At 42.8% G+C, this 16661-nt stretch overlaps 1 protein-coding gene across 1 annotated transcript in view; it reads left to right on the forward strand.

Annotated features, from left to right (window-relative positions):
* The window catches only part of LOC147725128 (C-type lectin domain family 2 member D-like), a 210043-nt gene that overhangs the window by 16283 nt on the left and 177099 nt on the right, over positions 1-16661 (forward strand). The window contains exons 4-5 of the mRNA XM_086918182.1: positions 3722-3741; positions 5122-5312. Coding sequence (XP_086774308.1) covers positions 3722-3741; positions 5122-5312 — 211 coding nt within the window. The remainder of the gene's footprint in view (positions 1-3721; positions 3742-5121; positions 5313-16661) is intronic.

Consider the following 16661-nt stretch of genomic DNA (forward strand, 5'->3'; position numbering starts at 1 on the left):
AACTAAAATCTATGAAACATTTTGTTTATCCGGAAGGTGAATACAAGTAAAAAACGAGTGAAACCAGCCAAATGTGGGTGAGCTAACAGGTATTTAAATCATCAGCATAAATAATTGAAAGGAGGGGTATGTGGTGGTGGTGGTTGGTAACCCATAAAATTGGCGGGGTGACAACAATTAAAAATAAAACATGCAAACAAACAAACATTTAAAAATGAAAAAAAAGGTTTCACTTACCTTAGCCTGCAGCACGTCCTCAGTATTCTCCAGTCCCTGGCTTCAGACTCCTCCAAGCATGAGGTCCCACAGCTCCTCATCCAATCCAGACACTGCTTTCATGCTGCATGAGTGAAGAGTCTGGATTGGCTGGACCAGGTTGCCTCAGCGCTCCGAAGAGCACTGAAGGCCTGGGCCTGATGTCCTACCCAGTTGCCCAAGACAGCTGGGTTGATGAGTTTGGATTGCGCATGGCGGTTTGGCCATAGCAAGGTAGTCGGCCAAACCGACATGCTCAAGTCATACTAAAGGTGCCACTCGTCATTACTGCCAATCAGCAGCAATGATGCACTGGTCCCTCCCTGCCCTCTCCGTTCAGCAGAAAGCAGTAAAAATAAAATGGTAATAAAATCCTTTACATTTACATTGTATTTTTCCAGCTTTCTGCGCAGCAGTGTGTGTGTGTGTGTGTGAGGGGGGGCACTCCTCCACTGAAGTTTATACTTCATAGTTTGGTAAATGTGGGGCTTTTTGTTAGGCCACGTCGTGTTCATTTCCTTGCACACCGATATAGGCTTCAAAGTGTGCAATTGATCTGTTTCAGTCCATTGCACAGTCCGACCTAACTGTTGGTGTGCAAGGCCGGCAGCACTGTAACATACCTCTGTCCCTACCCAGGCTGTACAGCTTCTGCCATTAATTTTCTCTTACTCGTTTTATTGAAAGCAGTGCAATACCCCATCATAAAGGTGTAAAGATTCTACCCCAACACCCAAAATTTGATGGGAAGAATGCTTGCAATTTGTCTAGCCACTGGCAATCAGTAGGGTGACATCCCACCCCATTGTTTTGTTACTCACCATGCCACCTCAGTTTAGTCCCTCCCATTTGCAAATCAGCCTTGACTTTGCTCTTCATATGAACAGTCCAGCATGAATTTCCAGGTCAAAATTTAGGTGGCATGGTGGGCAAAAGAACGATGGGTTGGAATGCAACCGCAAGTGCTTGCCAGTGGTCAGACAAATTGCACGCATTCCTCACATCACCTTTTGTGTGCTTGATGTACTGCCCTAAGTAGCAAGTGTATGGCCAGACACAGGTCCTGTGCTCACTGTGTCACTGGAACCAAGCTATAAATTGTCGGATGAACCCTTAACAGGGCGTAACCGGTCCTAGGTTGCATGTGTTCTGGTTCGGGGAGGACCTGGCATGGCAGTAAGGGCTGGGCTGCTCCTATGAGGAGCAGAGTCAAGACTAATTTATATATGGCTGGTTTCAAACTGAGGTATCATGGTGAGCAAAAGAACAATGAGTTGGAATGCTAAAGCAAGTAATTGCCAGTAGTTAGATGAGTTGCTAGCAACCTCCCATTACCATTTGTGTGTTTGATATAGATTGAACCTGCCATAGTGTTGGAAGCCCAGGACCCATTTACCTTGATTATTTCTTAATATCCCTTTAATGTACCTGACCTAGATGGGGTGTGTAACCGGTTTCCAAAGGATGTGCTCGTAATATTGGGAGACTTCAACCATAAATTGAATCCTAAATCAATGGATTCTTGGTTGAAGGACTTGTTGGATGCATATAAAATAGAGCAGGCACAATTCCCCAGCTGTGAAACCTCAAGTAAAGATGATAAGCTCGGACAACTGTTGGGGGTTATGGGATTTGTATGTACCAACGGTAGAAAGGAAGCAGACAGGCCTGCGAAGCGTACCTTTAAGGTAGGGCAACAAATGTGCCCCATAGACTATGTATTCATACAGGCCTGGCATTTCCACCTTATCAAGCAGTTCGAAATTTTGGGGGTGGAGGGTAGTGATCACTATCCACTGCAGGTTGAACTTCAGGTAAATAGCCACCCGCAAAGACAAAAAGTGTTATCAGTAGATGTAGAATACCCCAAGCGGTTAACAACACGAATCACCGAGGAATATATACAGAAACTAAGTGCATATCAGCTAACTGTGAATTTGGGTAACCTTGTACCAGAAGGAAGTATAGCCTGGTACGAGAGCATAATAAGGCAATTGGTGGAATGCCTCCGGATTAAGTTAAAGTGCAAGAACCAAAAACCAGTAAATAATGCAACATTATACCCTAATAATAACAAACACTGGTTTGATGCCGAATGCCGGAAATTAAAGGCCGGTATTAGGAAACAAGAAAGACGACTCAGAGGTAACTATAGTGAGGAAGTGGTATCAGATCTCAAAAAAATGAAGCTAAAATATAAGTCAGTTATTAGAGATAAAAAAGGTGTTTTAAGTTACAAATGTTGGGATAATTTACTCGTGACAATTGAAGACAAAAATGTGAAAGGCTTTTGGAGGCTAATACAGGACTGTATGGGGAAAGCACAAGGGACCATGCAGTGCGCAGTACCAGAGGACAAGTGGCTGGCCTACCTCGAGGAAATTTACGGGAAATGGCCAATGAGGGAGGGAATAATGGTAAATGCCTGGCCAGGAATAAGTGAAGAATTAAAAACCCATTTTCTCCCAGATCAAATTAGAACCATAATATCTAGACTAAACCTAACACGGGCAGCCGGCCCTGACAACCTGCCAGCTGTCATAATAAAAACAAACATAGAATGGTGGGCAGAGTTCCTTTCAAATATGTTTTTATGGATCCTAAATTCAGGTGAATTCCCTGCAAACTGGAAAGGGGCTATTGTTAGGCCACTCCACAAAAAAGGTGATGTAAACACCCCTAAAAATTACCGCTTAATAAACCTCTTGGATATAGGCGAAAAGGTTTTTTCTAAGGTAATCCTAGGGATTCTAAAGGAGTGGGTGGAAGACAAACAGATAATACCCCCAGAGCATGGGGGGTTCAAAGAAGGCCACTCAACGATTGACCATTGCTTTGCTCTGTGGTCCATCGCACGGAAGTCAATTGATCAGAGGAGTAATCTATTCTGCTGTTTCGTTGACTTCCGTGCAGCCTTTGATCTTGTGGACAGGGATCAGCTGTGGTCAACACTAACAGGGTATGAACTACAGGATGACCTGCTGGCCCTTGTCCAAGCATTACATACAGAAAATTGGGCACAGATAATATTGGACACGGATGGAGGACTGACCAGGAGAATCCCTATTGGAAACGGCTTAAGACAGGGGTGCGTTCCAGCCCCCCTGCTGTTCGCCCTGTTTTTAGCTGACCTACCCCAAGTATTAAGAGATGTCAGAGGGGCGAACCCGAAGTTGGGAGGAAGGCACATATCGTGCCTCCTTTATGCCAATGACCTAGTAATAATGGATCAAACGGAGATAGGCCTCCAGAGAAAACTCAATAGGTTTAAAGATTACTGTATGAGTAAAAAACTAGTGGTAAATATGGATAAAACCAAAATAGTATGTTTTGGGAGAAGGAAAGTGAAGTTCTCGTGGTATCTTGGCACAACCTTGCTTGAGAGGGTGACCAACTATAGATATTTGGGAATGTGGTTCTCAGGTAACCTGAAATGGCATACACACCTGCAAGCATTAAAAATAAGGGCACTGGCATCGGTCAAAGGCCTAAAAAGCTTTAATAACACCTATGGTGAAAGGTCAGATAGACCGGTCTTAAAAGCCTATCAAGTAATGGTCCCCCCACAATTTCTGTATGGAACCGAGGTTATTTATCTCAGTGGCAAGACCTCCTGGGATAGTGAAGAGGGAAATATATTAAAAAGCTTATTCGCTCTGCCAAAATCCTCTATGGTGCAGGCAGCACGACTGGAGCTGGGAATAACCTCCTGGGCTATTACAGTTTGTATGAGCCTTGTACGCTTCTGGCAGCGGTTGGGAGTAGGGGAAATTGCTAAAATATCCCGATGGGCTAAGTAGGAAATTATCAATAGTGAGCTCCCCTGGGCAAAAGAGGTAAGAGCCTCAATAAGCAAGGCTTATGGGGTGCTAGATTTGAAGGTATGTTTGCCGCAAGACCCCATAATATTTGGGAAAAAAGAATTAAAGACTATGGGGGTCAATATGTCCTGTAGTTATGACCGGGAATACCTTGCTCAAAAGACCTCGGTAGCACACATGAAAGTGGCTTGGGAGAGCAGTCAACACTTCCCTTACGTGGACCGGTTACCCAGCCATAGTCTGAGGCGAGAAGTCCTGAAAATGCGAATTGGCATAAACCCATGCTATGCAAATAACGGGGTTCGAAATTTAATGATAGGAAGTAATGGGAAATGCACTTGCACTTTAGGAACCACCTGTGATATGTCACATATTTTATTAGATTGTACGAGATTTTTAGACTCTCGAAAGGAGTTTTTATGTCTGATTTTTTAAAAATATAAGATTACGCACAGAATGCAAGCTGCCACTCTTTTGGTGGAAATGGAGACTTTAGATATAGCCTGCGCGTTGGGGAAATATATGAATAAAGTTAGGTGGTTCCTCAAATGCGCAGAAGAACATGTATAGTGTAGCCCTTATCCCTGAATAAAGGTAGAGATAAGGGACAATAGTAGTAAAAACTGCATTCTGAAGAAGGTGTATATATAGGAAATTTTAGCGATTTTAACAAATAAATGTTATAATACTCCGTTTTAAAAGGAACAAGAGAAGTTAATTTTCATGTATCTTGAGGTGTTATTGTGGTTTTAATATTATCCTGTTATGCTGCTGCTCTTTTTCTTGTTGAATATTACCATGTTTTGCTGTTGTCCTTTCTCTTATCACGGAATGTGGAATGTACTTTTAAGGTTTTAACAAATCAAATAAAGTTTTGTTTGACTGACTGACTGACTGACTGACCCTTTAATGTAATAAATGTAATCCCTCTTGTGTGTTTCGCTCACTGCTGCTGTCACTGCAGGAGGTATAGCCCTATATGCAGCCCAGTGCAATATGTGTAGTAATGAGAGATAAGTGACTATTCCGCATTTTCTGCTTTTAGGACACCGTCTATCACAAGATGTCCCAGCACCACTTGCTGCAGAGCCCTGTCCCATGGACTGGCTACACAGCAGAAACAAATGTTATTTCTTCTCCAAAATCTATCATGAGGAAGGAGATTGGGACGAGAGCCAGAGATTCTGCTCCTCTCACAATGGGTCCCTCGCTCTCTTCAACACCTGGGAGGAGCTGGTAAGGACCCGAAATACATGAACAAAATATTTAGGATCACTTGCCATTGGCCAGAGCATGTAGGATCTTTGGCACCCTAGACAGCGAGATTTCAAAGCCCCTGACCTCACACTCTTCTCCCCTCCCAACTTGCCTTGCAATGGCAGTTACAGTTGCTGCCCTACCTCTTGACCGCTACTGGTGACCCTTAAGTTAGGGTTTTACAAAATATTCATCATATACTTTATTCGGCTAATGCTGCTATATAGGTACACATAGATACAGTTCACATAAAAACTATAAAACAATAAAATCGATAAAATCCTTAAAACCATGATAAAATAATTGATGAACATTTGTTATGTAACAACTTAATCAAAATCTTTACTAGCCATGGAATTTCACAGTGCGGCAATTTGCTTGTACTTCTGTGCTCCTGTAGGTGCTCATTAAGGACAGACAATAAATAGAAGGGCGTGGCTAGAATTTTATACGGATAACGTTACCAACAACAACAGACTATGCAATAAAGGTCTTAGGGCTAGGGCTAGGGTGGATTAGTCTCGCAGCTTGGTTCTGCACCAGCGGGAGACACTTAATTAAAAACAGTGGCAGGCCGAGGTAGATTGAATTAGCAAAGTCCAGATGTGAGAGTACCAGGGCTACCACTACCTGTATGAGAGCAGTGTGAGTGAGCAGGTGACTAATCTTCTTGATTTTGCTCAGCTGGAAGAAGCATTTCGAGACCACTGCCCCTACTTGGGTTCTGAGTGAGTGATCAGCATTTATGGTGACCCCTAGACTTTAGATGGCAGCGACCATGAGCCTTTCTTGTAAATGAGTACAATCTTGGGCCATGCCCAGGTGGGGGGGAGTGGGTAAGCTTTTCAGAATACAATTAAAATACTTAGCAAAGTATGGCCCCTAAATTGCCATTTCTGCCTTAAACAGGTCCCCAGGCATCTTGTCTAATCCCAGCACTTTACCTGGTGTGATCCAATGTATGACTTTAGTAACCTCCCTTACAGTAATTAGGGGAGATTTGCACATGGTTGGTCCAGATGGAGCTTCAATGTGCAGCTCATTCTCCACACTGTGAGACTCCACTGTCATAACAGTCAGGCTCTCAGTACTGCCAGAACATGTCCTTGTCTTGTCCATGACTCCCCCATCTTACAGCTCCAAAAATTAATTGACCCATGCTATTGCCGAGATGTTAGAGTTCAGGGCAGCAGCTGACTCCAGAGTCCTCTTGGCCAGAGTATGCCAAAAACGCTGATTCAATGTCATGGCATTCAACAGGACTTCCTATTTCGCTACCTCATACTCCTGTTTAGCTTTGCCTAGCGAGGCGTCATAAGAGGCCCTTGCTTCCTTAAGTGAATCCCTCTTGCCACTCATAATGGCATCTGAAAGTGTTTTGCAGGCTGCCCTTCAAGTTTAGGTGTACCACAGAGCCACTTTAGCCTTTCCAGGGAGGGACCTAGAAAGGTTTTTGAATGTAGAATTGTCGATTATATCAAGGCCACCCCTTGCGGAAGCTGTCAAGACATTTCCCACCATTTATAGGACTGTTTCCAGGGCTGTGACAAGAGCCTCATAAATCTGCTTTGGATGGACCTGGTTGAGGGGATAACACTCCACCTCAGCCTTCGCTGGTTACTTGAGGAACAAGCCTCCTAACAAATGTTTGTTGACACTAGAAGAGGCATTATTCCCCCTGAATGAAGCAGGAGGTCCAAATGCACAAACTCCAGCTGTACCATTATCCAAATAAATCTTAAAACAGTCCTGCTTTGCTCTTTGGTTATTCAGTCTATTAGTGCATATGTGATACTTCAAAAATGTTAATTCTCTAGAAAATTAAAATGTTTATTTAATTGATGTACTAATCCAAGGTGCGAGCTGCATAAGGCGGCTGACAGGAAGATCTTTAACTCCTCGTAAGCAGCATTAGCCTGCATTGTAGTATTTTAACTGCCTTCTAACGCTCTAGCACTTACCCGCACTATTCTGTTCCGCCACGTGGCCCACCCTGCTCCCTGGTCCACAGTGGATTTTCCGATTACGTTTAGGGAGCAGGGGAGAGGGGGCAAAGCTTAGTGCCACAGCTTGCGGGTGGCCTCCATTAAAGCCTCATGTCAGCGTTGACGTGCCACTGTGAAAAGAAAAGGTAGCTCCAGGTAAGTTGTAGCCTCTTTATTATAGACCAGTCCCGCCAACTCCCAGGCAGCAACTGCCAGAGACCCCACATTCCATGTTCCACGCAGGGAACATGGATGTAGGAAGGTTCCATGCAAATACAAAGAAAGGACCCAACACACCTCCCTTCGTATAACAAGAAAAGAAAAGAAAACAATGAAAGAGATAAAGGGGAAATTAAATGAGAAAATATAATAACAAACAATTTAGAACCAATATAACCCTTACTGTAAAATACAAAGGAAATAGAATGAACATTGGACAAGAAATGCAAATAACAATATATGCATATTAATACATGGCATAATCACAAAACTTGGTCGGTACAGATCTCATCCTCGAAGAAAACCTTCTCTGAGCAGAAGAGGATGACTGACCAGAACCATTTGAAGGAGTGACCCTAGAAGAAGAACCACTGGAGCCAGAAGGTGAATCAAGAGTAGCACGTGAAAAAGAATCGACAGAAGGATCAACACAAACACCCATCTTCCCTCCAACATACACAATTTTGGATTGAGGAACAATAGAAATTCACACTTATTCCACACCTTCTCATTCTCCAATACCACCACATGTTCTTTTAGTTCTTTGACCCTCGCAGGAGCAGAAAAACGAGAATCACCCTTGCGAACAAAACCGGGTTTCTTGATTCTCACCCAATCACCCACACGCACAGGAAAAACATTCATAGAAACAGTGGCATACTTTGACTGAACAGTCGTTCTAACATCAACAACGCCATTAAGTTTAGATGGATCAACAACCTTCCTGGACATCCAATCCTTATTCAATTTAGAACCGGCAACCCTACCCCCGAGTAACGTAAAAGAACATATTCCAGTACTAATATGTGGAGTAGTTCGAAAAGCCCACAACATATCTGCAACTGCAGTACGCCATGACAAACCATTCACAAGAGCTAACTGTAGGTTGTCCTTAATGAAGCGATTAAAGCGTTCAACTAAACTATTGCTGCGGGGATGATAAAGAGATGTCAAAACATGCTTAATGCCAAGTTCTTTTAGAAAATCATGCATCTCCCGCGAAATTAGTTGAGTCCCATTATCCGTTACTAGTTCATCCGGAAGCCCTTCACGAAGAAATACATCCTTAAGAAAACCAATGGCAGAAGATGAATTAACACAGTCAACAAATTTGACTTCGGGCCATTTAGACATATAGTCTACTAAAACCAAGGCATACAAGGGTGACTCACCAGAAATACCAAAAGGACCAGCGACATCAAAAGCGAGTTTAGACCAAGGGACATTTTTGACTGGCACAGGATCAATAGGAGACGGATGGGTAATTTGGGATTTATCGCTGAGAACACAAGCACAGCAGTCCCTAACAAAACGTTCAATGGACCTATCCACACCAGGCCTCCAAAAGTCTTCATGAATTCTGCGTTTCATCGCACGAATACCCTGATGACCCTCATGAGCAAGATTTAAAATTTTTGTTTGCATGCACTCAGGAACAACTAAAAGGCCACCCCTACTTAAAATGCCGTCCACCACGGACAATTCATCACAAATTCTCTTGTAAGGAATTAACTTAGGAGATAATTCATTGTTAACAGGCCAACCCTGAACTAGAAAATTCACAACCAACTTAATTTCCTCATCCTCAGACAAAGCACGCAACCACTCTTGTTCAGAAAGCGCACCATTCACAATACTGACTACAGCTCCCACAGCACATACTACGTCAAGATCATCATCAGAATAAAGCGAGAGATCATTAGCCAAAGGAAGACGAGAAAGACAGTCAGCGAAGATGTTTTTGGCACCAGGTACATACTGTAAACAATAATTAAACTCTTGCAACCTATATTGCCATTTGGCGATTCTAGGAGTGGCCCGACCATCACCCTTAGTGGTGAACAGGTCCACCAAAGGTTTATGATCGGTCCTGAGAGTGAACACATTACCCACAGGAAATTCCGAAAATACTGAACGCCCCACCATAAGGCCAAAGCCTCTTTCTCGATGGTGGAATAGGAGCCTTCAGCACCACGGAGAGTCCTGGACGCAAATGCAATCACTTCTTCACGACCATCATGTGTCTTTTGCATCAAAACTGCCCCCAAGACAATGTTGCTAGCATCAGTAGAAACAATACATTTGTCATTAATATTAAATAGTTTTAAAGGGCGAACTTGAACAATTTCCTTCTTTAAGATGCAAAATTGATGAGCATACTTGTCACACCATACAAACTTGACATTCTTCTTGAGAAGTTCTCTTAAGCTTGAAGTTTTGTCAGCAACATTTCCTACAAATTTTGCATAATACTCCACGAGTCCAAGAAAGGAGCGCAATTGGTCTTTATTGGAAGGTTATTGGAAGGTTCAATCCCCTTAGCAGAGATGTGGTGCCCTAAATAGTCAACCCCCTCACGAAAAAACGTACACTTTTCCTTCTTGAACGTAAGGCCATGGGTCTTTACTGTATCAAGAACTAATTTTACCCTGCTTTCATGTTCAGTTACAGTAGGTGCATGTACCAAAATGTCATCCTGGAACAACACGACTCCCGCTGTGTTTCTAAACAGATTGCCCATTAAACGCTGAAACACAGCGGAAGCCGATGCCAGGCCGAAAGGCATGCGTTTATAACAAAACGCACCCTCCGGGGTGACAAAGGAGGTAAACTGTCTGGACTCCTTGGAAAGCTCAATCTGATGATAGGCCGAAGAAATGTCGAAAGAGGAAAAATACTTGGCCCCATCAAGCGTAGCCAACATTTCATTAATATTTGGCAATGGTTGGCGGTCAATCCAAATGCTGGCATTCAAGTCGCGCAAATCCACACACATCCCAAGGGACTTATCTGGTTTACGTGCAAAAACAATGGGAGCCAACCATTCTGATCCCTCAATGCCCTCAATGACATCCATGCAACACAATCGTTCCAGCTCTTCTTTCAGTTCGGCACGCAAACTCAAAAGTACTTTACGCACTTTGTGCGCAACAGCTTTAGCACCATCTTTTAAGACAATGCGATGTTGAAAACCTTTTAATTTTCCAAGTTTATCGCAAAAAACATCGGGATACATCTCGATCCATTGATCACCAGACAAGTGTTTCACAACTACATCATCTGGAACGTTAGAAGATGAAGGACACGAGTAAAACTTGGAAGCTTCACCCCTGGATATAACCATGTCAGGGTGGTTAGGATCAAGGATGATCCCCAGTTCCCCTTGTTCTTGCCAACCTAGCAAATTTGCACCATCATTAACCACAAACACAGGACCTGAGGCTGTGTCTCCACTGAATTCTAAACTTGCATCAAGTTTGCCCAAAACTTCCACTCTCTTACCTTGATAAGCAAAAATTCTGATATCGGATTTCTGGAATTGGAAGTCACCAGATGTACCAGGATCTTTGACATTAACCAGAGTGAAAGGAGACCCCGAATCAGCCAAGAAATTCACACTCACGCCATTCACCAGAGAATCATACAAGTGGGTGGTTTTCTCTTACGTAAGCAACTTATGGATGCAATCTTTACAACACCATCCGAATATGTAATGGATGAAGACAACATTAGTAACATATTGTCATTTTCCTCACTGGAATCAATGAACTCTTCTTCGATTGACTTGACTTGGGCAGCACTTTTGTTGAATGCTGGATTGAACACTGTAGCCTTGCAAAAGCGAGAAAGATGCCCTTTTTTACCACACTTGAAACACGTTTGATTCAGAGCATAACAGTACTTTGCATTACCAAGATGATTCCTGCTGCCACAACGAAAACAAAAAACCTGTGCTCTATCCGTCTTGGACTTGGACGGTACAGCAGAATTTCGCAAAGAGTTATCTGAAGGAATCTTTGTGGACTTGACACTGTGTTTTGTTGATAAGAGTTTCACCTCAGAAGATTGAGAAGTATTGCTCATCTCCTTCATGCAAAATTGTGAATGTTCAATACATTTGGCAAGAGTAATCGCGGTTTCAAGGTCCGGATCATCTGAAGCTAAAAGCTTTTCCTGAATTTTCTTGTTGCAAGTCCGTTCAATTAATTGATCACGTATGTTTTCATCCCTGAACTCTCTGTAATTGCACGTGAGAGACAAAGTTCTAAGAGCAGAGACAAAATCATTGATAGACTCTCCAGAGATTTGAGCACGTTGTAAAAATCTATGGCGTTCAAGGATAACATTCTTTCTAGGATCGAACCTTTTTTTCCAAGGTTTTAATCAAAGATGCATAGTCATCCACAACTAGAGAATCCCCATCATCACTACGAGAGCTAACAACTTCAGGAGTTAAAGTTTTCACAATACTTCTACCCTCGGCACCCAAATTGTACATAAGAAGTGCCTTTTTCTTTTTGTTGGTGAAGGTGTCACCATCAATGGCCTCTAAATAACTTTCGAAAGGGTCTTTCCGCTGTTGCCATAACATAGGAGGTGTACCAGGAGATTGAAGAAATGGAGGAGGTGCCGCAATATGATCCATGATCACAGATCACGCGTGGGTGAGTTGCTGCCCACACAATAGAGCTGAAATGCAACGTAGTAATAATTTCCCAAAGTAATATTTACAAAAAATGTGTGCTCTGTTCACAAGCACACTGAAAATTAGTTCAATCCAAAAAGAGAAAAGAAAAAAAATATTTGATAAGACCACAAGATGGCACTGTTGTAAAAACAAACAATTAAAACTGTCACCCAAAACGGTATTACGGTGTGAAAGTTGTTGTTCAAAATCAGAAAATAAAGGAAACTGTCTCAGCTTACTTGTTTATGGACAAGACTCTTGAATTGTAGCACTTGGCAAAACAAATCGCAATCCTGGTACAAGGAATCAGCGCTGAAAACACTTTTTGTTTCCACTATCTCCAACAAGCTTATTTCGATGTGTTGTGCTCCGTTGCTAAGGGATCCAAGGACACAATGGATGCCGTGTCGTTTTTACGTGTTTTTTTTTTAGGAAAATCGGCCTTGTTCACTCTGCGTCATTAACAGGTTCAAGGAAGGTTTCTAGAGCACACATGACGTGATTCAACAGGAGCTTGAGCTCACTCCTGCACGTCATCAGCAGCTTGCACCGTGGACAAAATCAACTGAGTCTCCTCCAAAATCGTGACTCACCGGTACTGCTGGGCCACTGTCAGCTGGGCCTCTCGATGCGTGACACAGCGCAGCTTCAGAAACAGCACGAATGTCAAAACAGGAGCCGGAAAGGAGTCAATTTAAATTTGACACTGAGGGGAGCGAAGCCAGAAAACAGGAGAAATAGCGTGAAACAGGAGAGCAGGACTGGCCAAATCGTCGCTAATGAAAAGAAGAGGTAGGTCCAGGTAAGTTGTAGCCTCTTTATTATAGACCAGTCCCGTCAACTCCCAGGCAGCAACTGCCAGAGCCCCCACATTCCATGTTCCACGCAGGGAACATGGATGTAGGAAGGTTCCATGCAAATACAAAGAAAGGACCCAACACACTGGCACGCTAAAGGCGCACCAAAGGCAAGCCCCTCTGTGCCCCTCTGCATCTGACCTTGGCAAGGGACCACAACCCCTGCATCTTCATCCTCAGGTATTCCTCTTCTCAGCTATTAAAGTTAAGGAACCCATGCGAAGATAATTGCCGTCACTCCATGTCCTCATCGAATGGTGACTCCAGGTGTACTCAGTGTTCTTTTAGGCTGTGTTCCGCTCTGAAGATGCTGCCAAACCCACAGTCAACTTTTACTTATAAAATGTTTTTTTTGACCTGTAGATTGCTATCAATACACTCCTCTGAACTATTTTTAGAGAACGAACAACAAAACTTTTAACAGAAACTTGGCTATATAAGGAGTCTGAACCCTCCCCCCTGGTTATAATATCTAGCAGAAAGACCATGAAAATAGGAAAGGTGGAGGTATTGCTATCATTTTTAAAAACTTCTTCAATTGTCGTGTCGAGCCTAATCTTTTCCCGGGTTGTGAAAGTCTATTCTTCTCCCTGCGACCCAGACTTTCTCAGGGATTCTAATCTATCACTGCGCGGGTGTCTGCGGACAATTTCTTAACTCTCCCTGAAATATCGGCTACTTTAGCAAGCTCCTCCCCTAATATCACTCTTCTGTGGGATTTCAATCTACACTTTGATGATCCAAAAAATGCAGATGCCTTTAATCTTTCCCAAGACTTATTAGCCTTTCAGCTTTCACAAAAGGTGAAAGGCCCTATACATAAGAAAGGCCATACCTTAGAACCAGTTTTTTCCAACAACAATGAGCTGTCAGTGGGTGATCCTCTTCCTCTGCCTTGATCTGATCATTGTTTAATCCCTATCTCACTAAAGCCGTTTCCTCAACCCACCACTACTGATCCCATTAACAGGAGAGACCACCCATGGTCCACACTTTCTGTAGAATCCTGGATCACAGCTCTTGAAAACTCTGGACCCGATTCACAAAAGCAATCTGAGACAAAATCCTAACTTTACGACTTTTGGTATTCACAAAAGACATTTATGAGTAATTCCTAATTTTACCACTCCTAAACTGATACAAAATACTAACTTTATGACTTTTGGAATTTACAAAAGGCATTTAGGAGTAGTAAAATTAGGAATCCTAACTTTACTACTCCTAAATGTCTTTTGTAAATACAGAAAGTCATAAAGTTAGAATTTTGTCTCAGATTACTTTTGGGAATCGGACCCACTAAGCCTATGTTAGACCCCAGCCATGTCTTTTCCCACAAAACATTTTACTCACTAGATAGAGTCCTCACTCAACACTCATCCCTGTTATTTCTAGCCCCAAAAAGGTGAGAGAGAGAATGTCACCATGGTATTCGCCTAAACACCGATCCCTAAAACAAATTTGTATAAGACTGGAGAGGAAATGGAGGACAGATTACAAGGAAATGAGTAAACTAAAATATAGAGACTCTATAAAACCTTACCAAATGAAAATAAAAAAAGCATAATAATAAGAACTTTACTATGAAGTAAATATTAATTCAGCAGCTAATACTCCCCGGGAAATCTTCTGCATAGCGAAGAGTTTTCTAAAGATTCCACCCTCAGACCCACAACAAGTTGTCTCGTCTGTCCGCTACAATGAACTTGCAGAATACTTCCCTGGAAAAATGTAAGATATTTTTAATGAATTTTCTGGTTCCCCATGCCCCAGTGATCTTCTAGTAATGGATAAGTCCCTTTCTCCCATTGAGCATTCATTGGAAGAATTTCCTGCCATGAATTTGGATACTTTATCGGACATTTTCTCCCAAATAAAATCCGGCTCTCCTCTCGACCCAGCATCCCCAAACTTCCTACGCAAAGTTAAAGAAGTAGTGCTTCCAGTCGTATTAGAGGTGATACATTTTTCTATTTTCTCCGGCCTAGTCCCAGCCCCTTGGAAGCATGCCATGGTGAATGCTCTGCTCAAAAAGCTGACCCTAAACCCTGATGTCCTGGGTAATTACTGTCCCATCTCCCTGGGATATATAGGATCTTAGAGAAGTACGTTAATACGATCCTTCCCAATTTCTTAGAAACTCCTGTACTACTCACAGAACCCGCTCTGCTGGCAGTGGTTGAAGAATATAAGTGAATTCTTGATCAGGGAGGAGCAGTAGCCATCATCCTCCTCGGTCTAAGGGGCATATTAGCAATAACTTGCGATAATTATCGCACACCGCGCTTAGCATGATTTTTTTCATTACCTCCTATTGATGGAATTTATCGCGGAGATAGCGCAGTATTACCAACGTTTATCTCCCCAGTGATAAATAATCCCGCAATGTCGGCGAATCCCATCTTTCACGAGATATTTCCAGCGATAAAAATCCTATTGCTAAGGAAATTCTCACTAAAAGGCAGGTGGGGACTTAGCCGTAAAATCCACCTCCCATTGACTGTTATGGCTAAGTCAGGTTTTTACCAGGTGTAAAATCCTGGCACTAATCATGGTTAGCGTGCGTTTTTTGTACCGCATCACAGGTATTTCTAATAGGCGATAGCTGTGTTAGCATCTGCTTTCAGTCGCTTCTAGTTTGGGGACGCCCACTTTGCATGTCATTAGCAATAAATATCGCTGACATGCAAAGCGGTCACCAAACTGGTCGCTTTTGCCTGGAAGCTGTTTCTAACTGCTGTTCGCAACAGCCTGGTAATTGGGCGATAAAAAAATTGCTGCTTTATCAGCAAAGAGTGCAGCTAAAATGGCGCTCTGGCCCTTGCTAATATGCCCCTAAATTCTGCATTTGATGGTACATTTTTATATTCTTTTAAATAGACAGCACGGTAGGATTTCTGGTGGCGCTATCACCTTTCTCAGGTCATATTTAGATGGTAGATTGTTCTAGGTATTTGCAGGAGACTCCGTGTCCAAGAGCCTAACGCTCAGCTGTGGTGTGCCTCAGAGCTCGTCCTTGAACCCCACACTATTCAATATGTACATTAAACCGCTCTCAGATAATATTTTGCCTTACAGGATCAAAATCGTCAGATATGCTGATGATACACAGTTGGTGGTCACTTTCAATCACCATCAGAGCACTCCATCCGACTTGGAAGCATGCTTGGAGAAGTGGCATCATGAATGGACCACTCCTGTCCAAAACTTAATGGAGGAAAAACAGAGCTACTGCTCCTGGGCAACTCCCTCAGTATGCATCTTAATCAAGCTTGGCCAACTTGTCTTGGTCCTGCCTTGACTCCTAATACTAAAATCAAAAGTCTAGGTGTTTGGCAGGACAAATCCTTTAAATTTGACCACCAAGCGGTGATGATGGCAGGAGCCTACTATGGTATTCTCAGACTCCTGCGGAAAGCCCCACCCTCCTTCCAATGAGGGTAAGAAGAATCATGGTCCAGGCCTTGGTTCTCTCTTGTCTGGACTACAGGAACTCCCTTATTTGGGAGCTCCTAATACAAAGATAAGGAAACTCCAAGTCGTTCAGAAGTGTGCTGCTTTGTGGCTGCTTGGCACTCCTAAAACTCAGTCGGTTAAGCCAGCCTTGAAGACATTACATTGGCTTCCAATCTCAGATAGGATAAAGTTTAAATCTCTGTGTATAGCCCACAAAACCTTATGGGGGGAGGACCCATCAATCAATGACTCTCTTATCACCTTCTATCACCCCATGAATTGCCTTCACTCGGCTAATTTAAATTTAGCCGTAATTCCCAAAGTTAAAAGAGTGAGATGTGGAGGC

Source organism: Lissotriton vulgaris, chromosome 4_1, assembly GCF_964263255.1.
Source record: "Lissotriton vulgaris chromosome 4_1, aLisVul1.2, whole genome shotgun sequence".
Taxonomy (NCBI): domain Eukaryota; kingdom Metazoa; phylum Chordata; class Amphibia; order Caudata; family Salamandridae; genus Lissotriton; species Lissotriton vulgaris.